This window comes from Squalius cephalus (assembly GCF_949319135.1).
Source record: "Squalius cephalus genome assembly, chromosome: 2".
In the NCBI taxonomy this organism is placed as follows: domain Eukaryota; kingdom Metazoa; phylum Chordata; class Actinopteri; order Cypriniformes; family Leuciscidae; genus Squalius; species Squalius cephalus.
This window is the reverse complement of record NC_137123.1, coordinates 8017900-8043698: the sequence shown is the minus strand read 5'-3', so window position 1 is coordinate 8043698 and position 25799 is coordinate 8017900. Positions and strand designations below refer to the sequence as shown.

Genomic DNA, 25799 nt, shown 5'->3' with positions numbered 1-25799 from the left:
TTAGTGTAGATGCCATTCTTCTCATGATGTAACGAGTACATCAGGATTTATGGGAAGTGTTCCCGGTTCCAGCTGACCTAATCTATGCAGCCTAACATTAAATTATAGAAGTCTATAATGTATTATGTGAAAGATAGGTCAAAGAGATGTGTTTTTAATCTGGCTTTGAACTGACAGAGTGTGTCTGCTTCCCGGACAATGGTAGGAAGGCTGTTCCAGAGTTTTGGTGCTAAATAGGAAAAGGATCTACCGCCAGCAGTCGATTTTGATATTCTAGGTATTATCAACTGGCCGGAATTTTGAGATCGCAATAGACGTGACGGACTATAATGCGTTAAGAGCTCGCTCAAGTACTGCGGAGCTAAACCATTTAGTGCTTTGTAAGTGATCAGCAATATTTTAAAATGTATGCGATGTTTAATAGGGAGCCAGTGCAGTTTTGACAGAACCGGGCTAATATGGTCATACCTCCTGGTTCTGGTAAGAACTCGAGCTGCTGCGTTTTGAACTAGCTGTAGTTTGTTTATTAAGCGTGCAGGGCAACCACCCAGTAGAGCATTACAATAATCTAGCCTTGAGGTCATGAACGCATGAACTAATTGTTCCGCATTTGTCAATGAGAGCATATGACGTAATTTAGATATATTTTTAAGATGGAAAAATGCAGTTTTACAGATACTAGACACGTGACTTTCAAATGAAAGATTGGTATCAAAGAGCACACCCAGGTTCTTAACCGACGACGAAGACTTAACAGAGCAGCCTTCAAGTGTTAGACAGTATTCTAGGTTATTACGTGAGGAAGTTTTTTGTCCAATAATTAGAAACTCTGTTTTTTCAGAATTTAGAAGTAGGAAATTACGAGTCATCCAATTTTTTATATCCGCTATGCATTCCGTTAATTTTGTGAATTGGTAAGTTCCCTAATTCTAGACCCTCAGTGGACGTCTTTTCAACGTCCGATTTTTGTGACAAAGACGTTGAAAAGACGTCTTTTGGACATCATTTTGCTTAGTGGGTACAAACTAAGAATGACACTAATACATTCTGTGGTGGGTCTAAAGTAGAAAACACAATAAATTTCACATCACAGACAATGTTTAGAGGATTTAATGTCACATTTACTGAACCATCATTAACTCAAACATGACGTTTAAAGTCACAGTATCAGAGTATTTCTCTCCATATTTATTGATGGACTTGCACTTGTATTCTCCACTGTCATCAGAGCTGATCTTTGAGATGCTGAAGACTCTTCCAGATCCTACAATCGTTCCTCCTTTAAACCAGCTGAAGTTCAGACCCGGAGGGTTTGAGTCACTGATGCAGTTCAGAGTCACTGAATCTCCCTCCACTATTACACCAGATGGACTGATGGAGATCACAGCCAAGCAAAATTATGTTCATTCTGGCTCATCAGTGGACGTCTTTTCAACGTACGCTTTTGTCACAAAGACGTTGAAAAGACGTCTACTGATGAGCCAGAATGAAAGTTTTTATGACGTCTTTTTTTGACGTGTTCTGCACGTCCGATATAGACGTTCATGGATCCTCTGTACAAGGTTAAAAACTAGCTCAAATGTGGTCATTGTGGTCATTTTCAAAGTCATTCAAGGTCTCATTTAGACTTTTTATACTGTTTCTGGACCAAATAATCACTCTCAGCATGCATTAAATTAAAACTCACGTTAATCTCAATGTAATTTCCATCTGTAGTTGCAAAGTATCTCACAGACAGTGTGTGTTTGTCCAAAAATCATGAAAATAAAAGAAACCACGCACCGCTTTAGACAACTTAGCATCTATTTGAAGTCACCATTGTAGTGGGCAGTGTTTGCTTTAGTTGGTCCCTGTACTTCTTGTGTTAGCTGTTTTTTGGCTGCTGTAGCTGTGTGTGTGTAACACACAATCAGGTGTTATCAGCTCATTGTTGATGATGACAAAATAATCACAAAATGAGCATCTATGTTGTGTTTTTAATTTTGGGTTTTTATTTGGCATTTATAGCAAGATTTTGCATATGAATCCCAACAGTGACAATTAAAAAAAAAAGAAAAGCATTGGAATCAGGGATGAGTTTTGTACTATAAACCCACCCATCATGCATTGCAGCATGAAGCTTTTCTTTGTTTTGATTGTCACCGTTGTTGTGATTTCTATGCAAAATCTTGATGTCTGTGTGTGACTACATGGTACACTTGCTCAAAACTTTATATCCACCTTCTGTATCTGACTGAAATAGTCAAAGTTTCTGTATTTGATGTCTGTGATTAAGAACAGCACCAGTGGCTCAGTGAAGATAACAACAGATTGCCCTCTTGTAATCTGCATTTGGTGAGTTGCTACTTTTGTGGCTTAAGCTCCTGATTATTGTGAAATGCCTCTGATGTTTGTGAAGATTCATTCATATTATAAATGGCAAATAATATAGATTTTAATATAAATTCTTGCACTTAATATAAATTATTCACCCTAGCTAAGTGGTGATGAAAAATAGGTTGTTAACAAAGGTTTGTTATCTAAACATAATGCATTAACTGAACCGTATAATTTTATTATATACTGAATAAAATAGATACTCACACATGACATTGAGCTGAACAGCAGGAGAGATGTGAGTGTGTCCGTCTACAGCACAGCTATATCTGCCTGAATCCTCTCTTCTGACTGACTGCAGCAGGAGTTCATTGTTTCTGTCTCTTCTCTCAGTTAATGGCTGTGAGTTTCTGTACCAGATGAATGTTGCTCTGTCAGTCAGAGCGCAGCTGCTTTTACATCTCAGAGTGACTGAATCTCCCTCTGTCACTCTCTCAGGAGACTCCACCTGAAGATCTGAACACAACACACACATTATATCTAGTGCTGCTGTCATACACTGATTATTATTCAACATAATGCACAGAAGAAGAGATAAACCTCATCAAACTCACCTGTGACAGTAAGAGTCACTCCAGGTTTACCAATCCATTTTTCATCAGGTTTATCAGTGATGAATCTGAAATAGTACATGTGTGAATCCTTCAGTGTCACATGACTCAGTCTGATGTTGCAGTTCTGCTGTTTATCTCCCAGATACTGAAGCCTCTGACTGTATTCAGGGTCATTAGACAGATCTGGAGGCTCTTCATCTTTCTTTTTATCTTTTGTTTTGGTCCAGAACACTTTCTCGATCTTATATCCAGTAGTAGGGTATGTATAAGTGCATCTCATTATCACTGTTGAGTCATTTAGTGCACAGATGTGTGAAGGACTGTAACTCACACTCCAATCAGTACGATTACTGAAAACTCCTGAAACATACATTAAAGGGATAGTTCATATAAAAAACAATTGTTTCATTACAAGCTCTTTTTTTTTTTTTTTTTTTTTTTTTTGTTGTAGAACACATGAAATGCTGACATTGCAAAAACATTAATATAATCATTATTGATGCACATATTTATATTGTACATTAATTCCAATCAGAATCATTTAAACATTTATCTAAAGTTATTATTCTTTTTAATTTATCTCTGGCTGCCTTTATGTTTTACTTTATTTGCAAGATTTTTTTTTTCCACAAAATGTGTTTGTGAAAGGGGTTTTAACAGACTCATGATTTAAAAAAGAAAGACTTTGATGAGAGACTAAAGGAGCGACTCACCGTGAATCATGAGCAGAAACACCAGAGGAAGAGGAGGAGCCATTATCAGTGACGCCACTACAAGAACAATAATACAGAATCACACAGTTGTTCCTAATCCTGGACGATCCTCAGCATTTTAGATGTCTCCTTAATCAAGCACACCTAATTCAGTTCATCAGCTCGTTATTAAAGGCTCCAAGGCCTTAGATGGGTTTGTCAGATAAGAGAGATATCAAACATGTGCAGTATTGGGGGTCCTCAAAGACCAGGATTGGGACTACAGGGATAACACACACAATGAGCATTATAAAAACAATCGTTAGCTTTAAAAACATTTCCATAAATAATATTTCACTGAGAATATTTCCAATTGATTAGGTCAGTGGTTTCTACAACAGTATTAATCTGACTATATTCACACAGTGACCAGCGTAACTCTTACCGTGTTCTGGTGAGTCTCTCCAGCAGGCGTTGAACTGATGAATTTCTCGTGGTTAACCGTGTTTATTTTAAAATACTTGCACAGACAGAAAATGTTTCTTCCTCTTTCTTGACTCCTGCCCACACAAGCAACTTTAGACAACTTTTCATAATGATCCAATGGCATTTATTGATATCTAAAAAGTAATTAAACCCAAAATGTTTAAGAATATGTGACCCTGGACCACAAAACCAGTCTTAGGGGTAATTTTATTAAAATTGAGATTTATACATCATCTGGAAACTGAATACATAATCTTTCCATTGATGTATGGTTTGTTAGGATAGGACAATATTTGGCTGAGATACAACTATTTGAAAATCTGGAATCTGAGGGTGCAGAGAAATCAAAACATTGAGAAAATCTCCTTTAAAGTTTACCATTTCCTTTGGCGATTGTGCTGCATCCACTCACAAAAATCATTTTTTTATATATTTAAGGTGGGAAATTTACAAAATATCTTCTTGAAACATGATCTTTACTTAATATCCTAATGATTTTTGGCATAAAAGAAAAATCGATAATTTTGACCCATACATTGTTTTGTTGGCTATTGCCACAAATATACCCGTGCGACTTGAGACTGGTTTTGTGATCCAGGGTCACATATGAAGAAGTTTGTCCATTACTTGTATTGCTCTTCTACAAAGATTTATTAACATATAGGACGCATTTACAGTTTAACATGAATTTCCACATTTTAAAAGTGAGGGGATGTTCATAAATATATAGAATACAAAATAAAAGTTTTTTTTTTTTTTAAACTTAGTTTTTATAGCCTTTCTTCCTGGGAAACATTTTCTGTAGAATTATTGAGCAAGACACTAGCAAGATAGGAACTTATATTGAGTAAGACGCTCAAAATACACATTGAGACTCATCGCTCAAAATAAATTCTTAGCTAATATTGCTTAATACAAAAACCCCTAAAAGGACATGGAGATTCAAAAGTATGAGATGGGAGGAGAAATTATATTTCAATGCTTTTGCATTTGCTAACAAAAGTTTCATGCATGGGAAATGCAAAGAATTTGAGAGAAAACGCAAAAGCACTGAAATATAATTTCCACCACCATGTGACTTTAGGGGCTCCATTAAATGTTGTTTTAGTCAAGCTGATTAAACCAACATGATTGACCTCGTCTTAACACACGCGCACAGAAGTTGCTCTACAAATAATCGTCACTGGTGACTTTAATAGACTGAGGTGTTCATCAAAGCTTTAATTGTATCCACTGTTGCACACGTTTGTTAGAATAGCCCAAATATTAATATTAACCCAGCTATCACATATAGTAGGTTATTCTGAGCTTAGGTCTACAATGACCCAGAAATGACCACACACAAGCTTGAATTTGGTAAAACTGATACAGCCTTTTTATTTGCTTACAGAAACAAAGTCAAAAGTTACATGAAGTCAAAAGTTCAAATGACTTTAACAAACAAATTACCATGCAGTGACATCACAAAATGTGTTTGTTGGTGTTGTTGGTTGTTGGTTATTTCCTTTGTATTCTGCTCTTGTAATGAGAAAAAGATCACAGACACTGTATTCACCTGATTTAATGAATAATAAATAACTGAGTGAATTAGCATGCTAAATTGACAGGCCTCTCAGAATATTGTTTAATTGTTTTGGCCTTTGTCTTCATGATGGTCTCATTTACTCATTTGACACGGCTGTAGATCACAGACGGCTCTTCCACAGTCTGCACATTTGATAGCCTAAAAACATCAAATAAAACAACAATCATGTTATGTATCAGAATACATGATGATAAAAGTCATTAAACAATTCAGATGTTTCTGAAACATTAGTGGGACACAAAATTATTAAGAAAAAAATTCCCTGAATAGGGAACGGAGATGTTACATCAGTGACTGACGAAATTTGGGGGTTTGCTTTGAAGCCCATCATCTTCGAGTTCTATAAAACGAGCCAATGGCATGGGAAATGCCATGGGTCTGCGGAATTTGCATGGCGCAACTCCGCCCCTCCGTGTGGGTATAAAGGAGGAGCGCCGGCAATCTCGCATTATGTTTCCTCGCTGAGGAGCCGAGACTGAACTCCAGGCCGTTTCAGTGGTACAGCAGTTGTGGCAGAGGGACATAACGTCTCCGTTCACTCCCAGTATAATCACACCACCTCAGCTGTCTTCCAGTGCCTCGCGTAAGTCTGAGCTCCCTGTCGTGAGACTAGCATGGACGAAGGACTCCTACTTAACACAGGAATACCAAGGTAACCTGGGAAGCATATCTCTGTGGAAACACTATGCAACACAATGCCTGCCCGAAGTGAGGACTTACAGAATACACATATGACCCGCGAGCGGGCTGCATATGGAAGAACAAGGTGGCTTGCCAAGGGAAATACACGCGCTCAAGAGAGGCTTACAGTGGAAATACACATGTGGGGGTCGCCCAAGGGGGGAACCATGCACATGGAGGCACCTAATAAACACAAAAGCTGCCGGCGGCATAACTCTGGCGTTGACGTCAACAGTGCTGGAGGAACTCAGGGCTTCCCGGAGAAACTAACCTTAGGAGAATATAGCGCGTATCCAGTCAGAGGAGTGAAATGGAGGGCAAGCAAAGACACCTGAGTAGATCCTAGTTACCGGCTAGTCGAAGCGAGTACACGGGAGGAGCTCCACTCAGAGAAAACACTCGCAAATGTGTTAGGTGTTGCCCAGCCAGCGGCTCTGCAGATGTCTTAGGCGCCATGCGCTAGAGCCCAAGAGAAAGCCACACTCCAGGTGGAGTGGGCCTTCACACCAAGGGGGCCAATCAACCTTGCTGCTGGAATACCAAAGCAATGGCGTCCACTATCCAGTGAGACAACCTTTGCTTGGAGAGAGCCTTTCCCTTCAGCTTCAGACAAAGAGCTGGTCTGAGGTCCTGAAACACTGCGTTCTGTCTGCGTAAGCACAGAGAGCGCGTACTAGACAGAGCAGTGCCAAGGCTGGGTCTGCCACCTCTGAGGGCAGCGCTTGCAGGTTCACCCCCTGATCTCGAAAGGGAGTGGTGGGAACCTTGGCCACGTATCCAGGCTTCAGGATCACGTGAGAGCATAGACTGTAAAAAAAGATGGATGACGCCCCTTCGCTCTCTTCCATTGGTGAGAACTGAAGCCGCCAGTGTCCCGATATGGCGCTGACATGTTGGGACTTGATTCTGCGCAGTAGCGATCTTGGGACCAGACCTGTGCAGTAGTGAGCAGGAAGTAAAGCCGTGAAATAAATGCCCCGCCCTCACTCTCGCAGAATGCACTCTCCCTGCACTTTTTTAAGTGGCCTATGTCTGCTCCGTTCTGCTCCCATTTTGTCTGTTGATTGAAGTACGACAAGAGGCTTGTTCAAATAAAGTAAATACAATCTCCTCAGTCCTCCAAAGATCCCGAAAAAAGTCAGTTGGTGCTTCAGTGACTACATCGCTCAGAGAACCTGTCAATCACAGCTGTCAATCATAAAGTTACACCACCGTTTTTTTATAGCATCACGTAACTAACTAAAAAACAAACTTATTTTAAAAACAGACACTTGAACTTACATCAGCGTGATAAAAACGACAGCAAATGACAGAAACCACCTTTGGAAAAAATATATTTGAAGTGTAATTTAATTTTTTAGTTGGTCTCACGTCCCATTGAATAACACGGGGAGGCGGGGTTTATGACCTATACTAGGACCAGTCACCGGGGGGCGATCGAGACGCTTTGGCTTAACTTTTCAGGGCTTGTGCAGCACGCTTGGGTGAGAGTAGGCCGGCGCGAATTCCAGGCACGCTTTGTCAACCGAAAAATCCTGAAGGTCCCCTACCCTCTTGACGGAGGCCAATGGAAGCAGGAGAGCTGTCTTCATAGACAGGAACTTAAGCTCAACTGATTGCAAAGGCTCAAATGGAGCACTCTGCAGGGCAGATAGAACTACTGTGAGGTCCCAAGAGGGTACGAGAGGAGAGCAAGGAGGATTTAGTCTCCTCGCTCCTCTCAGGAACCTGATGACCAGGTCGTGCTTCCCCACGGACTTACCTTCAACTGCGTCGTGATGTGCGATGAACATACACTTTGAGGGTGGAGGGAGACAGCCTTCGCTCCAACCCATCTTGCAGGAAGGAAAGCACGACACTGACCAGCGTTCCACAGGGGCCTGCTCTGACAGGGATCTGGCGTCTGAGGGGGACGAGAGTGGCGAGGCAGAGCGTCGCACCCTGCCATCCACGGCCTCTTGGGGCTCGGAGGAAGAGGCATCAGTTCTTAGAAAACAAAAGATTCTTAGGGGTGTAGATGGGTGGTGCCGCCCTCCTGTGACCTCCTCCTGCTCCTGCCATCAACCTGGTTGAGCCCTAATGGTGTTCCTGGGCCACACATGTGGACATAACCTGGCCCAGGGATCACGCAGTGACCTACGTCGCCCGTAGAGCGAGGTCAGTACAGTGTGCAGCAGATCGACCAGCCCGGACATGGGAAGCATAGCGTCCCTGCGTGGGGGCGTGGTCAAGTTTCCAGACCAGGGAAGGACGAGCATTCTACGGCGGTCTGGTCTGACAGTCCCAGGTCAGCACAGCACGTCATGAACAGGAAAGGATAAAAGCACATCCGGTTAGAACTACACTAGCTTCGAAAAAGGCCAAAGCAAGTCGATCACAGGGATGTAGGAAGTATGGCAAAGTGACGCATTCAGGGAACCAGGGTTACAGTCGTATTAAACTGTCACGACATGAGAACTCTAGACCCCGGGGCGTCCATGTTTAGGTCATAAAATCTGACAAACGTAAGCAGCGAAGACCAGTCAGCTGCATCACAAACTTCTTGTAACAATACTGCATGTAGAATGGGCTCTAGTGGACAAAGGTGAAGGATGGCCCAGAACCTCATATGCAAGAGAGATAGCCTCTACTATCCACTTGCTAACCGTCTGCTTGCATACATGAAGGCCTTTCTTAGGGGGTCCAAAGCATGCCAATATTTGATCAGACTTTCCCCACTGGGCAGATCTGTGGACATAGGTATCCAGTGCTCTGACTGAACAGATGAGGTTAATTTTCTCCCGGTCTAAATCCTTGAAGGGAGGAGGACAGAACGCCTGCAGTACAATAGGCCATGTCATCATTTCACTTTAGCTTTCTTTGCTGCTGCAAATGTGTTTGACAAACACACTGTCACAGCGGCCAAAGAAGACAAAATATATAATAAGAGTTAAGAGCCCAACTAATGGAAACACTAATCACTGTTATGGTGACTTTAAATGAAACACATTAGAGTTAAACACCTGTTAATTCTCAATAAAACTTTTGTAGACGTCTGACATAAATAAAGTCAGTCTGGTTAGTAATAAGTGAAGCTGGTAATGCTGTTTGTGGAGTTGTTTAATCCTCCTCTGCTGAGATCTTCACAGATTTAATGTCTTCTTTTCTCTTCAGTTGATTTCATCTGAGGCTGTGGCTGAAAGTACTCCATATTTAATATACACAGATTATTTTGGCTACGATAAGGTCCAGTTCTGGTTTATTTCTTTGCTCTTGGCTGACATGTGGCATTGCTATGCAGAGGTGTAAAGTCCAGGTTCAGAAAGTAAAAGTCCTCCTCAGTATTTTGTTCCAATCACCTGGATTTGCTAATTCAGCAGGAGAGAGAACTAATTAGTGAAATCAGAAGACTGAGTTTATGGGTGGAATAAACATATGGCAGGACTTTTACTCTTTGGCCCCTGGATTACCCACCTCTGAATTTATGTCAAGGGTTTTAAATCCTTACCTTGTTCACATTTCTTCTGAAGCCCATTGAGGTAGAGGCCTCCGTTTCTGGGGCAGGTTGTGAAAAGTCCTACAATAAAAGAGATGTGTAAGGGCCAGTCCCTTTTTTATGCCACACGTTCAAATGTTTGCCATAATAAAAAGCCCAGAGCATTCACATCAGCAACTGTCTGAGAACACACAGACAGAGTGTCTTCATTTCCTCCACCCTAATAAATAAAAATAGGCCAATGTAAAGCATAACTGTTGTAAAGCAGGTTATGTTTGGTGTTCTGTCTGCTGCATACTACACAGCAAAATCCCCAGTGTTAAATCAACACTGCTCTGAGCAAATATGGTCCCACTCTACAGAGAGTTAAAATAACACTGAAGCAGAGTTAAAGTTAATGAGATAATTAAGTGATTAATTGAGTGATGATTGAACATTAGTGATGAACACCTGCTGTTAACAAGCAGAATCACTGAAGGAAAGAGAAACACAAGAACTACAACTGACTTCAGCCACAGCCTAAGATGAAATCAACTGAAGAGAAAAGAAGACATTAAATCTGTGAAGATCTCAGCAGAGGAGGATTAAACAACTCCACAAACAGCATTACCAGCTTCACTTATTACTAACCAGACTGACTTTATTTCTGTCAGACATCTATGAACAGAGGATTAGATGTTGATGTTTTAAAATGTTTGGACGCTGTTATGGTGATCGGTGTTTCCTTTAGTTGGGCAGTTTGAATCTTGGCATTTTAAGTACAATTTTGGTCTTTGTAACAGTATTTACCAAAACACATAATTTGTTACAAAGAATGCCAAAAACAAAGGCGTTCAGGTAGTTTTTAGTTTCCATTAGTATAAAGTAGAGTGATTCACTAATCTTTTCCCTGATCATAAGTTGTCATTTGTTATTAAAAAACTTACACCTTTCTTGATACAGAGCAGACATTTTTATTTTTATATACATTGCTGAATTTTTTTGGAAAATCATTATTTTTTAGCGCAATTTTCCTACGGACAAAATTGCGATTGTTAACTCATGATTTCTGTTCTGTCTGTGCGCACCAATCTTGCACTTCTATCTCCTCCTCAACCAGACCACCTAGAGACTTCGGGTTTTCGGCATTATGTTAAGGAAGGTCTAATCTCGGGAACGCACACAAAAAAAAAAAAAAAAAAAAAAAAGAACAAAAAAAAAAAACCATAAAAAGATTTACTATCTCTTAGTGTTGTGATCCCATGACGTCAGAAAATTGCGCTAAAACACTCACTGAGTTTTTATTACTTGTTTTATTTATTTATTTATTTATTTTTAGGAACAAACAGACATCAAGAAGCAGCATATGAATATTAACAATGGTGACATACTTCATGCTGCAATGCATGCTGCACTCTAAAAAGAGATGTGTTAAAAAACAACACACAAGATGTGTTGATGGAATTTGACACATGTTGTGTAGATTTTTAACACACAATGTGTGTTAAAATGTAACTCTGGAAACACTCTAAAAAGAGATGTGTTAAAAAACAACACACAGCATGTGTTGATGGTATTTTGACACGTTGTGTAGATTTTTAACACACAATGTGTGTTAAAATGTAACTCTGGATAGAATAGCACTGGGTGGAGGAGAGTTTGTGTTTATGAAAAAAATGATAGGTATATTTTATATGGCATCCCATAAAATGCTCTAAAATAAATAAAGCAATATATTCAAATAAATAAATTAAATCTTAATTCATGAAAACTTAAAGATTAACGGTTGTTTTTTTTTTGCAGCCAATCACATCATGCCTCTTTTTCAATGTCTTTTTCAAATGCTGCTTTCACTTGTTATTAATAACCAGATTAACTTTATTTCTGTCAGACTCTACAGAAGCTCTTATTGAGAATTAACAGGTTTTGGTGTTGACGATTCATTGAATGTTTCATTTAAAGTCACCAGAATCGTGATTAGTGTCAGCTTTATTTGAGCTCTTGACCCTTGACTCTTTAACATTAGTTTTCTCTGATTGCTGTAAATGTGTATTTAATCTGCACATTTGAAAAAGCAGAAATAATCATGAGAAAAATATGCTCAGATGATAATATTATCATCATGGACATGTAAGATTATTCAAATGGAGCTCAGAAAGTTTAATATTTGAAAGATGAGTGTAACACATAAAAGATTAGCATAATGCACTTAGCTTAAAATTAATTTTTAAATACACAGTTCGTACAGAATCTTACAGTCTAAGGTATCAAACAGACATCAAGAATCAGCGTATGAATCTCAACAATGGTGACAAACAAAAAGCTTCATGCCGCAATGCATGCTGGGTGCCACAATAGTGCAAATCTCATCCATGACTGATTAATATTTTCAGAAAACATTTATTTTATTTTTCTGCACTGCTGGATAGCATGATGTAGTGTCACAAGATCATTATAACTAACAGCACATAAATAAATTAAATGAGCACCATCCATTTACTCATAAACTTGATCAGATCAGCACTTGTTGATTATGACATCATCAAGAAAAATCTGATCATCTTTTCACTCGCCATAACAAATGTATTTTATTAAAATACAGTTAAAGCAGCCAGAGAAAAACTAAAAGAAGAGTAAAGGGTCAAGAGCTCAAATAAAGGAGCCATTAATCACGATTCTGGTGACTTCAATAAAACATTCAGTGAAACATCAACATCTAAACCTCAGTTAATTCTCAATAAGAGCTTGTCTATGTAGATTCATGATGTCTAAAACATCCAAATGTTCAAACAAACTCTTTATTAAACGTCACTGGACTCCATAAACACAAGTTAACAATACGTTTCAGTTTTCATCCAAACACTCAGTTGTAAAAACACAGGAAGTGACTCTGGCAAATACACACCGACTACAGTCACATGTGACACATATCTGACACAAGTTGTGTAACTATAACACATTAGTGTGTAAAAGGATTCAACACACTTCTGTGTAAGAGGAATAACACATTAGTTGTGTTAAAGGTAATACAAAATGTGTAGTCCTTATAAACACAGAGATGTGTTAAGAATCGACACAGGTTGTGTGTTAAATTTGACACAACATGTGTTGTCCCTGAGCACACACACTACATGTGTTAAAATCTACACAACATGTGTTAAAATCTACACAACATGTGTTGTCCCTGAGCACACACACTACATGTGTTAAAATCTACACAACATGTGTTAAAATCTACACAACATGTGTTGTCCTTGAGCACACACACTACATGTGTTAAAATCTACACAACATGTGTCATTTTTAACATCTCTTTCTACAGGTTGTGTTGGTTTCAACTCATCATTTTATAAGAGCGTGCCGACACTCACCATCACTGTGAATGGTGTGCAGTGTTTGCTATGTTCTCAAACAAACAGGCCAGTGAAAATACAAGTTATTAATATACAATATTTTGTCAGTTGTTACATTTTAATTAAATTCAAAGTGCAAACTCGGTTAACCTTTATTTCTTCATGAACTTTTGTCAAAAGCAGCATTATCAATTAGGGGTTGAAGCGTGAATAACTGAATAATGTCCAGTACAGTGAGTCTGTCCAGTCATTGAGCTTGAAACATTGTGTTGTACTTTGTGTTCACATGCATTCTGTACTCGACTATTGATTAAACGGTTAATATTTTTGCATCTGGCCCTTTCGCTTTATTTTTTAAAATGACACAATTTGTGTGTTAAAATGACTTACACATTTATTGTGTTAAATTTGACACAACATGTGTTGTCCCTGAGCACACTCACCACATGTGTTAAAACTGACACAACATGTGTCATTTTTAACACATCTCTTTTTAGAGTGTGGGAGACAAGCGTTTTATACTATGGTGCCTCCCAGAATGCATTACGGCATACAAAGCATGTCACCATTGCTGAGATTCATATGTGGATTATTGATGTCTGTGTGTTTGTCCAAAGATTACTTTCCCAATAAAAAAAAATAAAAAATAAAAAAAATCAGCTTGATGTCTGATCTGAAGAAAGAAGTCAATGTTGTTAAAAAATATATATTAATAACAAATAACCACTTTCAGTCAATGATACAATTTGTAAACTTTATGATGTTGAAAACTATAGGCCTATCACCTGACTGTCTTTGATTCTGGCTTTCCTTGCAACAAATTATGTGTTTTAGTAAATACTGTTACAAAGACCATAAACTCCCATAAGAAGTCAAGAGTCAAATGGCACAACTAAAGGCAACACTGTTCACCATAATGGTGATTTTTAATGGGGATTTTAAAACATCAACATCTAAACCTCTGTTAATTCTCAATAAGAACTGTAGACGTCTGACAGAAATAAAGTCAGTCTGGTTAGTAATAAGTGAAGCTGGTAATGCTGTTTGTGGAGTTGTTTAATCCTCCTCTGCTGAGATCTTCACAGATTGAATCTCTTATTTTTATCTTTAGTTGATTTAATCTAAGGCTGTGACTAAAAGTCAGTTGTAGTTCTTGTGTTTCTCTTTCCTTCAGTGATTCTGCTTGTTAACAGCAGGTGTTCATCACTAATGCTCCATCATCACTCAATTAACCACTTAATTATCTCATTAACTTTAACACTGCTTTAGTGTTACTTTAACACTCTGTAGAGTGGGACCATATTTGCTCTGAGCAGTGTTGATTTAACTCTGGGGATCTTCTTTTTTTAAGAATGACTTAAGTGCCGTTCTTTGCTCTTTTCTCAAAGAAAAACTTAACTCCAAGTCCTCCATCGGCGAAAGCCGATTCGAAAGACTGTTCTCCAGCAGCAGCCGCCATTCTTTGTTTTCAAGTAGCAGGGAACCGTCACAACTCTGTTGTCATTATGTTAAGCCCGCCCCGCCTACTCTATACACAATGTGATTGGCCTGACCCAATTTAGGTTTTTACAGCTCCGAAAGTCAACGGAGAGTTGCTAGACAACTCTGGCTGCAAAATAAAAAAAAAAAAAAAAAAAAAAGCTGCTTTGAAACAATCTATATTGTTAAAAGTGCTATATAAATGAAGGCGACCGTTTCCACAGTTACAGGGATTTCTGAGGTGCCACTGAGACTCAGACTGGTTTCAGATGGGATGTGATACAGCGTCGTCTTCCTCTTACACGTCTCATAATGAGTCACTGTGAGACCTGAATTCACTCAAATGTGTGGTGAATGAATGCCAGCTCAGGTTTCGATACAGATGATGAACTATCAGATGATGAACTATAGTCCTTTCACTTTTGTTTTCTCTGCAGAGGATCCACAAGAACAAACCACAGACCTGTTCCCGGAAGAACCTGACGGTGAGATTACGAAACACACACACACACATACACACACATATGTGGTTTTGCTTTTTTCAGTCAACTCATTGTGGGTTTGCATCAACAGAGTCTTACTCCAGGTTCATGATGATGGTGGCTTTGATGTGTGTTTGCGCTCTGCTTTTCGTGTTTCTGTTTGGTCTGTTTCAAGTCCTGAAACACAGCAGTCGCAGTAACTCAGGTGAGACTATACAGCACTAACAGAACATGTCTTTTTCTTCAAAACATCTTCTGTATTTCAATAAATTGATAATTACATATTTAAGTTCTTATCAGGTTCTGCTCCTCACCGAAGGACAATATCAAACCCAGTTCAGGTGACGACAGCAAATCTCATTCATAATTAATAATGTTGTTTTAACATCAGTGTTATATTAGAATTATTGAGATACTATTGTTATACACATCATGGCCATATTCCATGATGACAATATCAAGATTCATCTCTGGATGGAAATAACTGTTGTGATGTTTTTGGTCAGGATCTTGTATTGTCAATGCAAGAGTCCAGCTCTCTGTAAAGTCTCCTCCAGCTCATCCTAAAGACTTTCAGTGAATTTAAACTCTGGACTCAGAGGAGCAGATTCATGTGTGTAAATGATTCTTCATGCTCCTCCAAACCATTCCTTCACAATCTGAGCCTGATGAATCTTGACATTGTAATCCTGGAATATGGCCATGATGTGTCTTCCTGCATGATTGTTTAAGTAATGAAAACCACACACTCCATCAGTTAGAGTTAGAAGAACTGTTGCCAAACATATAAAATGCTAGAAACATAATAATCACTGTGATAATGATCCAATCATAGACTCTTAAGAAGGCAGTGTATATTATGTATTAGCCGTTATCTGCTTATAATTTATAAGTTATATTTATTTATTTTCTAAAGGATGACTACCAGAGAATAAGGCTTCCAGACTCATCCAAAGCTCAACGTGATAAAGAGGAATTTTACAGACCCATAAACCTGGATTACACAAACACAGAAGCGGTCGACACAGACTCCTACTACACAGATGTTGTTTCAGCACAAACACAAGATCAGATCTACACAGAACTGAACGCCAGTAGACGGAGTCACGTGTATCAGAGTTTAACAGCGGATTCTGCTCAAGAAGAGGCCATCTATCACACTATTGATCACTGATCCTCATCAACAGCCTCATCAAAACCCTAGATTCCTCTGACAGCTACGATAATCCAACCTCTGTCAGCACCACACGTTTTTGTGTTGTTTCACTAAATAAAATAAAAAATATTAAGTTCACTGAATTAATTGATACAGCCTTTTGTTAAAGTCCCTCTGTGGTGAAAATCAAGTTTCTAGTGCCTAGTTTTTGTAATATGCTTTTGTGTTTGTAATGTGCTTTAAGACAAACCATGTGTAAATTCATAAGTCGACAGCATTGCTGAGTATTTTCTCCTTAAAACTGCAGTAAACCAAAGACAGTCTCAAAAACACGCTTTGAAATCGCTGGTGTTTCTGACGTCACAAACTACCTTGTAACCAATCAGATCAACGTGTGATCATCAACCAGTGGATCTCTGAGCTGAGTGAGTGAGTGGAGGTGGGGCTCATTTGCATATTCATAGAACCACGCATACTAAATGAGGAAAGGGTGTCGAGTTACATTCAAAACAAGTTTGATTAGACTATGCAATAAACATTCTACTGATTCTACTGGAAAACAAGACATATACTGATGAAGAAAATGTTTTGCAGTGTCAGTCTGCACAGTTATAATGTGCTCATAATGTGCTTAATCAAACCGATAAAAAACCCAGCCAGATAATCAAGACTTGAAGTACGAAGTACAATATTACGTTATGGAAATTACAACTTTGCTGAAGATTTTTACTACTTTTTGTGTATTTTTTTTTAGCATACTTGTGTGTAAAATTGACTTTCATAATTGATAAGTTTGTTCCTGTGCAAGCAATTATACAGAAAAGAGAAGGCTGCATATTGGTGAAAAGTTAGGGAAGTTGATTATCACTTGAGCTGCCTTTGTACAGCTAAAGTCTTGTGTTTTGGACCCAAATAGAAACAAGGAAGTGAGAGAGAGACAGACAGAAAGACAGATGCGGTTTTATAGGTTGCACTCCAACAAAAGCAGCTAAAACCATTCAGCATGTGGACAGCAAGAGTCTTTGGTTTCTGCATATGTACAGGTGAGTTTTAGCGATCGCTTTACAATAAAACAGCAGTATCTTAATCTCAGAATTCAAAATAATCTCAAATTCAAAACCATCTACATCAGTATTGGGGAAACTGAAACTCTAGTTTGGTAATCTATAGTTCAATAAACGCTTAAAAAAAGTATATCTGCTACATGACAAACTACTTAATCTACTAATAAAATACTCTTTTTAATATAATTGATTGTACATAAATAAGGATCTTAAGGGTTACAGCATCTAAACAGATCACTACCACAAGTAAAACACTGCAATAAAATGTATTTAACTATTATATTATTAACTCTTAAATCATATTAAATAATATAAAAAACAAGAATGTGTATATTACATTAAAAATGTAAAATGCCACACCGGCTGAAATTAATCAGTCAGTCATTTTGGTTGAACAGCTCTTGCTTTGAACGGTCTAATCCGAACAAATTCACTTAAATGAATCAAACGGCTTCATATGACAGAAGCTTAATTCAACATCAAGCTTGAAATCAAGATATTTTCATAGTTTGCTTTGCTGTAAAACTGTACGAAGTTGTAGAACAAAAACAGTTATAGTGACGCGACTCTTGCTCGGAAAGCTCAATACTCTTCACGTCACTGCTAGGCGTTGCTAATTGCTAGTCAAATGGTCAAACTTGCCAATTGTCGTTTCACTTGATGAACTACAGGGAATATGCTTATGGACTGCTGCTTATTTCTGTCATGTATTATAGAAATCACGATCTAGTAATTTAATTTTGTTTCCAGTCTGTCTGCTGGACATTAGTTGCACTGTTAGATCCACTGAGATAGGATATGAGGGAGAAGACTTTACGTTTCATGTCGGATACCCATCGGACTACGAGGAAAACAGCAAGTACTTCGGCAGATCAGATGGATTCTTCTTTGAGAAACTGGTTCAGACCACTGAATCCAACAGGTGGACCAGACAGGGACGATTCGCTCTTCTTGACAACACATCTGCGCACCTTCTTACCGCCACCATCTTCGGACTGATCTCAGAGGATTCTGACGTGTACACCTTCGGCGTGGATGTTAAACTGATGCCTGATCCCGATACTGAAATACAACTCACTGTCAGAAGAAGAGGTGAGAGTCCTTTAACATCTATAAACTCTATTTTTCACGCACATCCCAGCTAACAAAAATATGTTCTAAGAACGTTTTGCTGAACGTTAAATCTGAATGTTCACTTAAGAATGTTTAAAAAAAAAAAAATGTCTTGGTAATGTGAATGCAAATGGAACGTTACATTTTGCAAACATTATAGGAATGTTACTTGTTACTTGTTTCTCTGAACAATCTAAAACAAGTGAGCATTCTAAAACAAGTGAACATTTTAAAACAAGTGAACTTTCTAAAACAAGTGAGCATTCTAAAACAAGTGAGCATTCTAAAACAAGTGAACATTTTAAAACAAGTGAACTTTCTAAAACAAGTGAGCATTCTAAAACAAGTGAGCATTCTAAAACAAGTGAACATTCTAAAACAAGTGAACTTTCTAAAAGAAGTGAATATTCAAAAACAAGTGACCATTTTAAAACAAGTGAACTTTCTAAAACAAGTGAGCATTCTAAAACAAGTGAACTTTCTAAAACAAGTGAACTTTCTAAAAGAAGTGAATATTCAAAAACAAGTGACCATTTTAAAACAAGTGAACTTTCTAAAACAAGTGGGCATTCTAAAACAAGTGAGCATTCTAAAACAAGTGAACATTTTAAAACAAGTGAACTTTCTAAAACAAGTGAGCATTCTAAAACAAGTGAACATTCTAAAACAAGTGGGCATTCTAAAACAAGTGAACATTCTAAAACAAGTGAGCATTCTAAAACAAGTGAACATTCTAAAACAAGTGGGCATTCTAAAACAAGTGAACATTCTAAAACAAGTGGGCATTCTAAAACAAGTGAGCATTCTAAAACAAGTGAGCATTCTAAAACAAGTAACCCACTAAGCAAAATGATGTCCGAAAGACGTCTTTTCAACGTCTTTGTCACAAAAATCGGACGTTGAAAAGACGTCCACTGAGGGTCTAGAATGAAAGTTGATATGACGTCTTTTTTCGACGTGTTCTGCACGTCCGATATAGACGTTCATCGAACCTTCGTACAAGGTTAAAACTAGTTCATATGTGGGCATTGTGGACATATTTCAACATCATTTATTGTCTTATTTAGACATTATTACTTTGACTATTGCTGTCAGATGATCTTAGTGAGAATAAACAGAGGTTTAGATGTTGATATTTATTTAATTTGAAGTGTCACCATTGTGGTGATCAGTGTTTGCTTTAGTTGGGCTCTTGGTCCCCTTTCTTTATACTTTAATTTTCCTTTGACTGCTGTAACAGTGTGTTTGTGTAACACAATTGTTGTGGCAGAGAAAGCCTATAAAAAGTTTGAGTGTTATCAGCTCAATGTTGATGGTGACATAATCATCACAAAATGGGCATCTAATATTGTTTAAAATTTTGTGTTTATATTTGGGATTAATAACCACCATCCTTGTGGAACTGCAATATTGGTGCCAAAAGCATTAAAATTATAACTTATTTGGTGGATAAAAATCATGTGCACATGTTTTGAGCAAGAGTATCATATAGTCACACACAGACATCAAGATTTTGGATATGAATCACAACAACGGTGACAATCAAAACAAAAAAGCTTGAGAATCAAGAATGAGTTTTGTACTATGAAAGCTACCCATCATGCATTGCAGGATGAAGCTTTTTTTTTTTTTTTTTTTTTTTTTGTCACCGTTGTTGTGATTCATATCCAAAATCTTGATGTCTGTGTGTGACTATTTGATACATTTGCTCAAAACATCATGTGCACATGATTTTTATCCACCTTCAAATAAGTGATAATTTTAAAGCTTTTGGCACCAATATTGCAGTTCCACAAGGATGGTGGTTATTAATCCCAAATATAAACACAAATCTTTAAACAATATGCCCATTTTGTGATGATTATGTCATCATCAACATTGAGCTGATAACACTCAAACTTTTTCTCAGCTTTCTCTGCCACAACAATTGTGTTACACAAACACACTGTTACAGCAATCAAAGGAAAATTAAAGTATAAAGAAAGGGGACCAAGAGCCCAACTAAAGCAATCACTGATCACCACAATGGTAACACTTCAAATGAAATAAATATCAACATCTAAACCTCTGTTTATTCTCACTAAGATCATCTGACAGCAATAGTCAAAGTAATAATGTCTAAATAAGACAATAAATGATGTTGAAATATGTCCACAATGCCCACATATGAACTAGTGTTTAACCTTGTACGAAGGTTCGATGAACGTCTATATCGGACGTGGAGAACACGTCGAAAAAAGACGTCATATCAACTTTCATTCTAGACCCTCAGTGGACGTCTTTTCAACGTCCGATTTTTGTGACAAAGACGTTGAAAAGACGTCTTTCGGACATCATTTTGCTTAGTGGGAACATTTTTAAATGTTAGACCACGTTCAAGATAATGTTTTTGTGCTGACATTAAGGACATTATTAAGAGCCATATAATTTTGAGCGGACATGTTACTGGAAGAACGTTTAACTGTGAGAGAACCTTGCCAGAAAGTTCTGTAAAGTTCTGGGAAGATTCCCTGTTAGCTGGGATGACTGAGTGCTAAAGGAGCGAATCTTTCACGTTCACGTTCCTTCTCTGCACAGGTGAACCACAGAGACCCACAACATCATTACCAAGAGGTACGAGAGTAAACCAGGAAAATAATCTTTATTGTTTATTCACACACACAACAAAACTATTCGTACAACATATTAATGAACTTTTAATTTCATTTTCATGAACTGTTTTAGTGGTTGTCAGCAGCACAAACAGTCCTGCAAACATCACAGCACAGAACTGGGCCGAGACAAGAGAACAGGGTGATCTCTCTCTCTCTGTGATTCATATTATTCTGTCTGTCCTTGGCACAAGTTCACTCTCTCATTCTATCTATCTATCTATCTATCTATCTATCTATCTATCTATCTATCTATCTATCTATCTATCTATCACGTATCTATCCTGAAGAGATCTGTGAGGGTTTCTCTCAGTCTCTCTTCCTCTCTCTGTTTCTTTCTTCCACACAAATGAATGGTGTTTTTATCAGCTGTGTCAGATCGTTTCCTCTTTCTACAGAATCTTCCCTCAGGTTTGTGACCGTGTTGAGTCTGGTGTGTGTCGGCATACTTCTAGTTGTGTGTCCATTCGCTCTGTTTAAGGTTTTTAAATGGGCCTCCACCAGCAAGCTGTCAGGTGAGTCGCCTAGAGGAGACTTCCTCTTTTCTACACCGTCTTCACACACTCACGCTCTAAAGTCCTAGCCTGACGTCGTCATACTCAGATTCTAGTCAGAATGTGAGTCTGATCTGCTCCATTGGGCTGTGATTAAGGGGCGTGTTTCAACCGAACCAGGAAGGAAAATGCCTCTGCACTCAATTGGATAGACCTACAACCAATCAGAGCAACGGAGTAAGTGACGTATGTTCGTCATTCATGTTTCCGATCGACAAATGCCTTGATCCAGGTCGATTATCTTCTATAACAGACGCGATGGGGGAATCTACACATGATGTTTCATAAACAAAGTTCGGCAGGAGCACGTTCACATAATCAATCCAATCAACTTGTCATCAAACACCATGTCTACCCTATCAGCATGAGAGGAATATATTTATTCACTCTGTCAACTCACCTAACATTCCTTGACAGTTTTCAGCATCCCTCCACTCACTCTCGGCTTGTCCTTCCACAGCCAGGAATATGGGGGAGTACTTTGGGTTCGGGCCGAATACCGAGCCCAGAGCCTCTCCTCGGACAGCACGCCAAATATGCATTTATTCTATCTGACTTATTTGTAAGTGTGAAATCTCAATTCTCCAGCGGCAGTCATCTTTGTTGTAAACGAATTCAACCCAAGCGCTCTTTGGTGACGTGGATGATTACGTTACTGTTGCTCATCTGTCCATCATCGGATAAAGCCCGCCCTGACAATTTGATTGGTCCGAACAACTTTTGTTCGGCATAATAGCTCCTCAACGGATCAAGTCCAGACCGAACTTCCCGACCTAAAGAATTTGTGGGCGGGGCTAAGTTCGGCTGGCATCCGGGCTACTAAAGTCCCCCTGTAGTCAATCATTTTATCCCTTAAACTCATCTTTGATCACCAAAATTACATATTTAAACGTTTTTTCCTTGAATTTTTTCTTTATGCCTTAAAATAGCTTGAATGTAACTGGACCCTTGCCTCATTTAGTATGCGCGGTTCTATGAATATGCAAATGAGCCCCGCCTCCACTCACTCACTCAGCTCAGAGATCCACTGGTTGACGATCACACGTTGATCTGATTGGTTACAAGGTAGTTTGTGACGTCAGAAACACCAGCGATTTCAAAGCGTGTTTTTGAGACTGTCTTTGGTTCACTGCAGTTTTAAGGAGAAAATACTTAAAGCATTGTCTTAAAGTTTGTCTTAAAGCATATTAAAAACACCACATAGACATATAAACGACATTAAAAGCTGGATTTTTCACCACAAGGGGACTTTAACATTTATCATGACAATTAATGCATGTCTTTTTTTTCCCTTCCAGTTTCCGTGTCTTATCACACCAGGACGACATCAGATCACATTATTGTAAGTCAGTAATCTATCATATCACATTCACAAGTATTACCGTGTTAATACTGATAAAGTTCATTGATTTCCCTGCTGATATGAAGCGTCCTCTTTACAGGATGAGTATCTGAAAATGAGCCCAGTCGTACTTTCAAACTCATCCGGGTCTCAAAGGGAGAAAGGTTCTTTTGTCGAGGATTTTCACAGACTTAGAAACACACAACAGACCCACGGCAAAGACATCGATTCTGCTCCGGCAGAGAGTCTGGATCAGATCTACACAGAAATGAAGCCTGGTTTTGCTCAAGAGTCAATTTATTACAGTATTGATCAAATTACTGACTGACAACAGAAGCCTCATTAACAGCTTGTCCTTTTTTACCACAATAATAATCATATTTTCTTACATGTTGGGGTCAAGAAGTCTCTTGAAAAATTGAAAAATACAATCAAAACCGTAATATTGTAAAAATATTATTACATATTAAAACAGCTGTTTTCTATGTGAATCTGTTGTAAAATGTAGTTTATTCCTGCGATCAAAGCTGAATTCTCAGCATCATTACTTCAGAAATCACTCTAATATGATGATGCTCAAGACACATTTATGATTATTATCAGTGTTTAAAAGGGTTGTGCTGCCTCAGATTTTCAAGGACACTGGAATACATTTTATTTTTCAGGATCCTTTGAGGAATAGAAAGTTCAAAAGCACAGCATTTATTTGAAACAAATTTTTTCTAATACAATTTTTTTTTTTTTACTGTCACTTTTGATCAGTTTAATGTGTCAAAGTGTTAAGAAATTTTACCACAAACTTTTGAATGGTAGTGTGTATATAAAGAAAAATCACTGAATTGTACTCTTGAATAAATAATCAGTCTAATAGTGTAAGGCTGTAAATTATTATTTTGTCTCACACGCATTAAATGTACTGTAAATCTAATGTTTACTGTCTGTAGGGGAAGTTGCTAATCGCCATAGAAACAGTCTTGTGTGAGTTTGTGTGAGTAAAGATCTCGACACGTCACTATTGCATAACTGCATATGTCTCAAGAGGATGGAGAGACAGAAAGAGAGAAGTAAATACTTTATCGTACCACGAAAACTGTTGGCCTACTGTATACTTAGCCCAGGTTTTAGCTTTTATAAAAGTGTAAAGTGAGTGTGTTTTCAGCATTTGGCGATTTTTAGTGCATATTTACATTTGCTAATCTTTAGGATACAAGTAACTAAAGATTCTGTGATAACAAGACAGAATGTTTGTAAATTGTTTCTTGCTTTAAACAGAATGTGCTTGTGTTTCATAATTGAGGCCATTTTAATCTGAATGATAGTCTGACTGACTCGCTCGAGTTATGGATTCTGTTGATGATGTGATGTCACATCCTGTCTGACTCTGTTCTCTTTCGATTTAATAGAGAAGAGGAGTCGCAGAGACAGATACACTATATATGACGAAGGATCGGACTTCAGTGTGACCATCGGCTTTCAGATTCTGGCTCTTACATCTGCGCGGTGGACAGACTTACAAATTTACAAATATGTGACTCTACGTGTATTTGAGGGTGTTATTTACTGAATATATTTTACACGTTACTTAATAATAGTCAAGGGCGTCGGACTGGGGGTAAAACCAGTACTGATTACCAGGGCCCCAAGGGGAGAGAGGGCCCTTGAAAAGTCTGGAATATGTTTTATTTTACCTGGATATTATCATTTCCTAATTAAATTTCATAATGAATGTCAGATGAAATGTAAAGTTAGTGTATTGGCTGAATAACTGGTTGATTTACTGACTACATTTTGTAAAGACTATAAGGTCTCACCCACCCCTTGCTAATGCACCAAATGGTTGAGTCCATCTAGTGCTAAACTGCTTGAATATCTCTGTGATCGTTAGTGTTAAAAATGAACCGAGACAACCCATTGAAACAGCAGAACATTTCACTTTCAATCATTTAAGTAAAGTGACTGTAGACCAGAGTATGTTAAGAAAGTCAGAAAAGCACATATGGCATTAATATTAGGCTATACCTTCAATGGCATTTACTGGGGGGGAAACTCCAATGTCATGTATAAGCTTTAAGGGTTGAGGAACATGGGGGCCCATAAGGACTGCCTATAGGGCCCGGGATCTTGTGCTACGTCCCTGATAATAGTTTTATAAGCTGTTGGGGTCATTCAAGCTGTACTTTTCTTATAAGTTGCCATGTTTACTGTTTGTGTCATGGCATTTTAGTGTATAGCGGAAACGAGACGCTTGTGTATTTCTTAGGTCACGGTTCGGTACGTACCTCGGTTTTGGGGTCAAGGGTCAAAACGAGTTCAGTGCGTTTACATGTCTGGCCCAAACAGTTTTTTAAACGTATTGGTTTGATTAACATGTTGTGTGCAGCCTACGCTGTAATTTTCTTTGCGCGTGAGAGTTCATTAACATGGCGGATGGTCAATATTACGCATTTTCAAGAAGTCACGGAAAGATGAGCGAGTAGGAGAAAAGTGGCATCTACATCTAAGTCTACTTCAGCTTTTCACGAGGAGACGGCGAGTGAAGCTTCCCATTTCCAGGACACGCATATTTCCTCACTGGACTGTAGTGAGACTTCCACGACACAAATTGGCACAATGCATAATGATTTTGTCTCATTATTGCAGTGGAAACAACTTAAAATAGTCCGTCGAGTGGATCTCTAAGCTGAGTGAGTGACAGCTAAAATCATACAATTATACGTTTAAATTATTGATTTGCCATTGCATTAGATAATAAAATAAAAATTTTCAAGAAACGTGCA

General features: G+C 38.3%; 1 protein-coding gene across 1 annotated transcript; it reads left to right on the top strand.

Annotated features, from left to right (window-relative positions):
* Nucleotides 1–17267: 17267 nt before the first annotated feature.
* LOC307173421 (uncharacterized protein) lies at nt 17268–23895 on the top strand. The gene is made up of 7 exons (XM_079896527.1): nt 17268–17341; nt 18113–18454; nt 21053–21088; nt 21200–21268; nt 21525–21641; nt 22979–23022; nt 23123–23895. The coding sequence occupies exons 1-7, from the start codon at nt 17302–17304 to the stop codon at nt 23348–23350; spliced, it is 876 nt and encodes a 291-aa protein (XP_079752653.1). The 5' UTR covers nt 17268–17301; the 3' UTR covers nt 23351–23895.
* Nucleotides 23896–25799: the final 1904 nt, after the last annotated feature.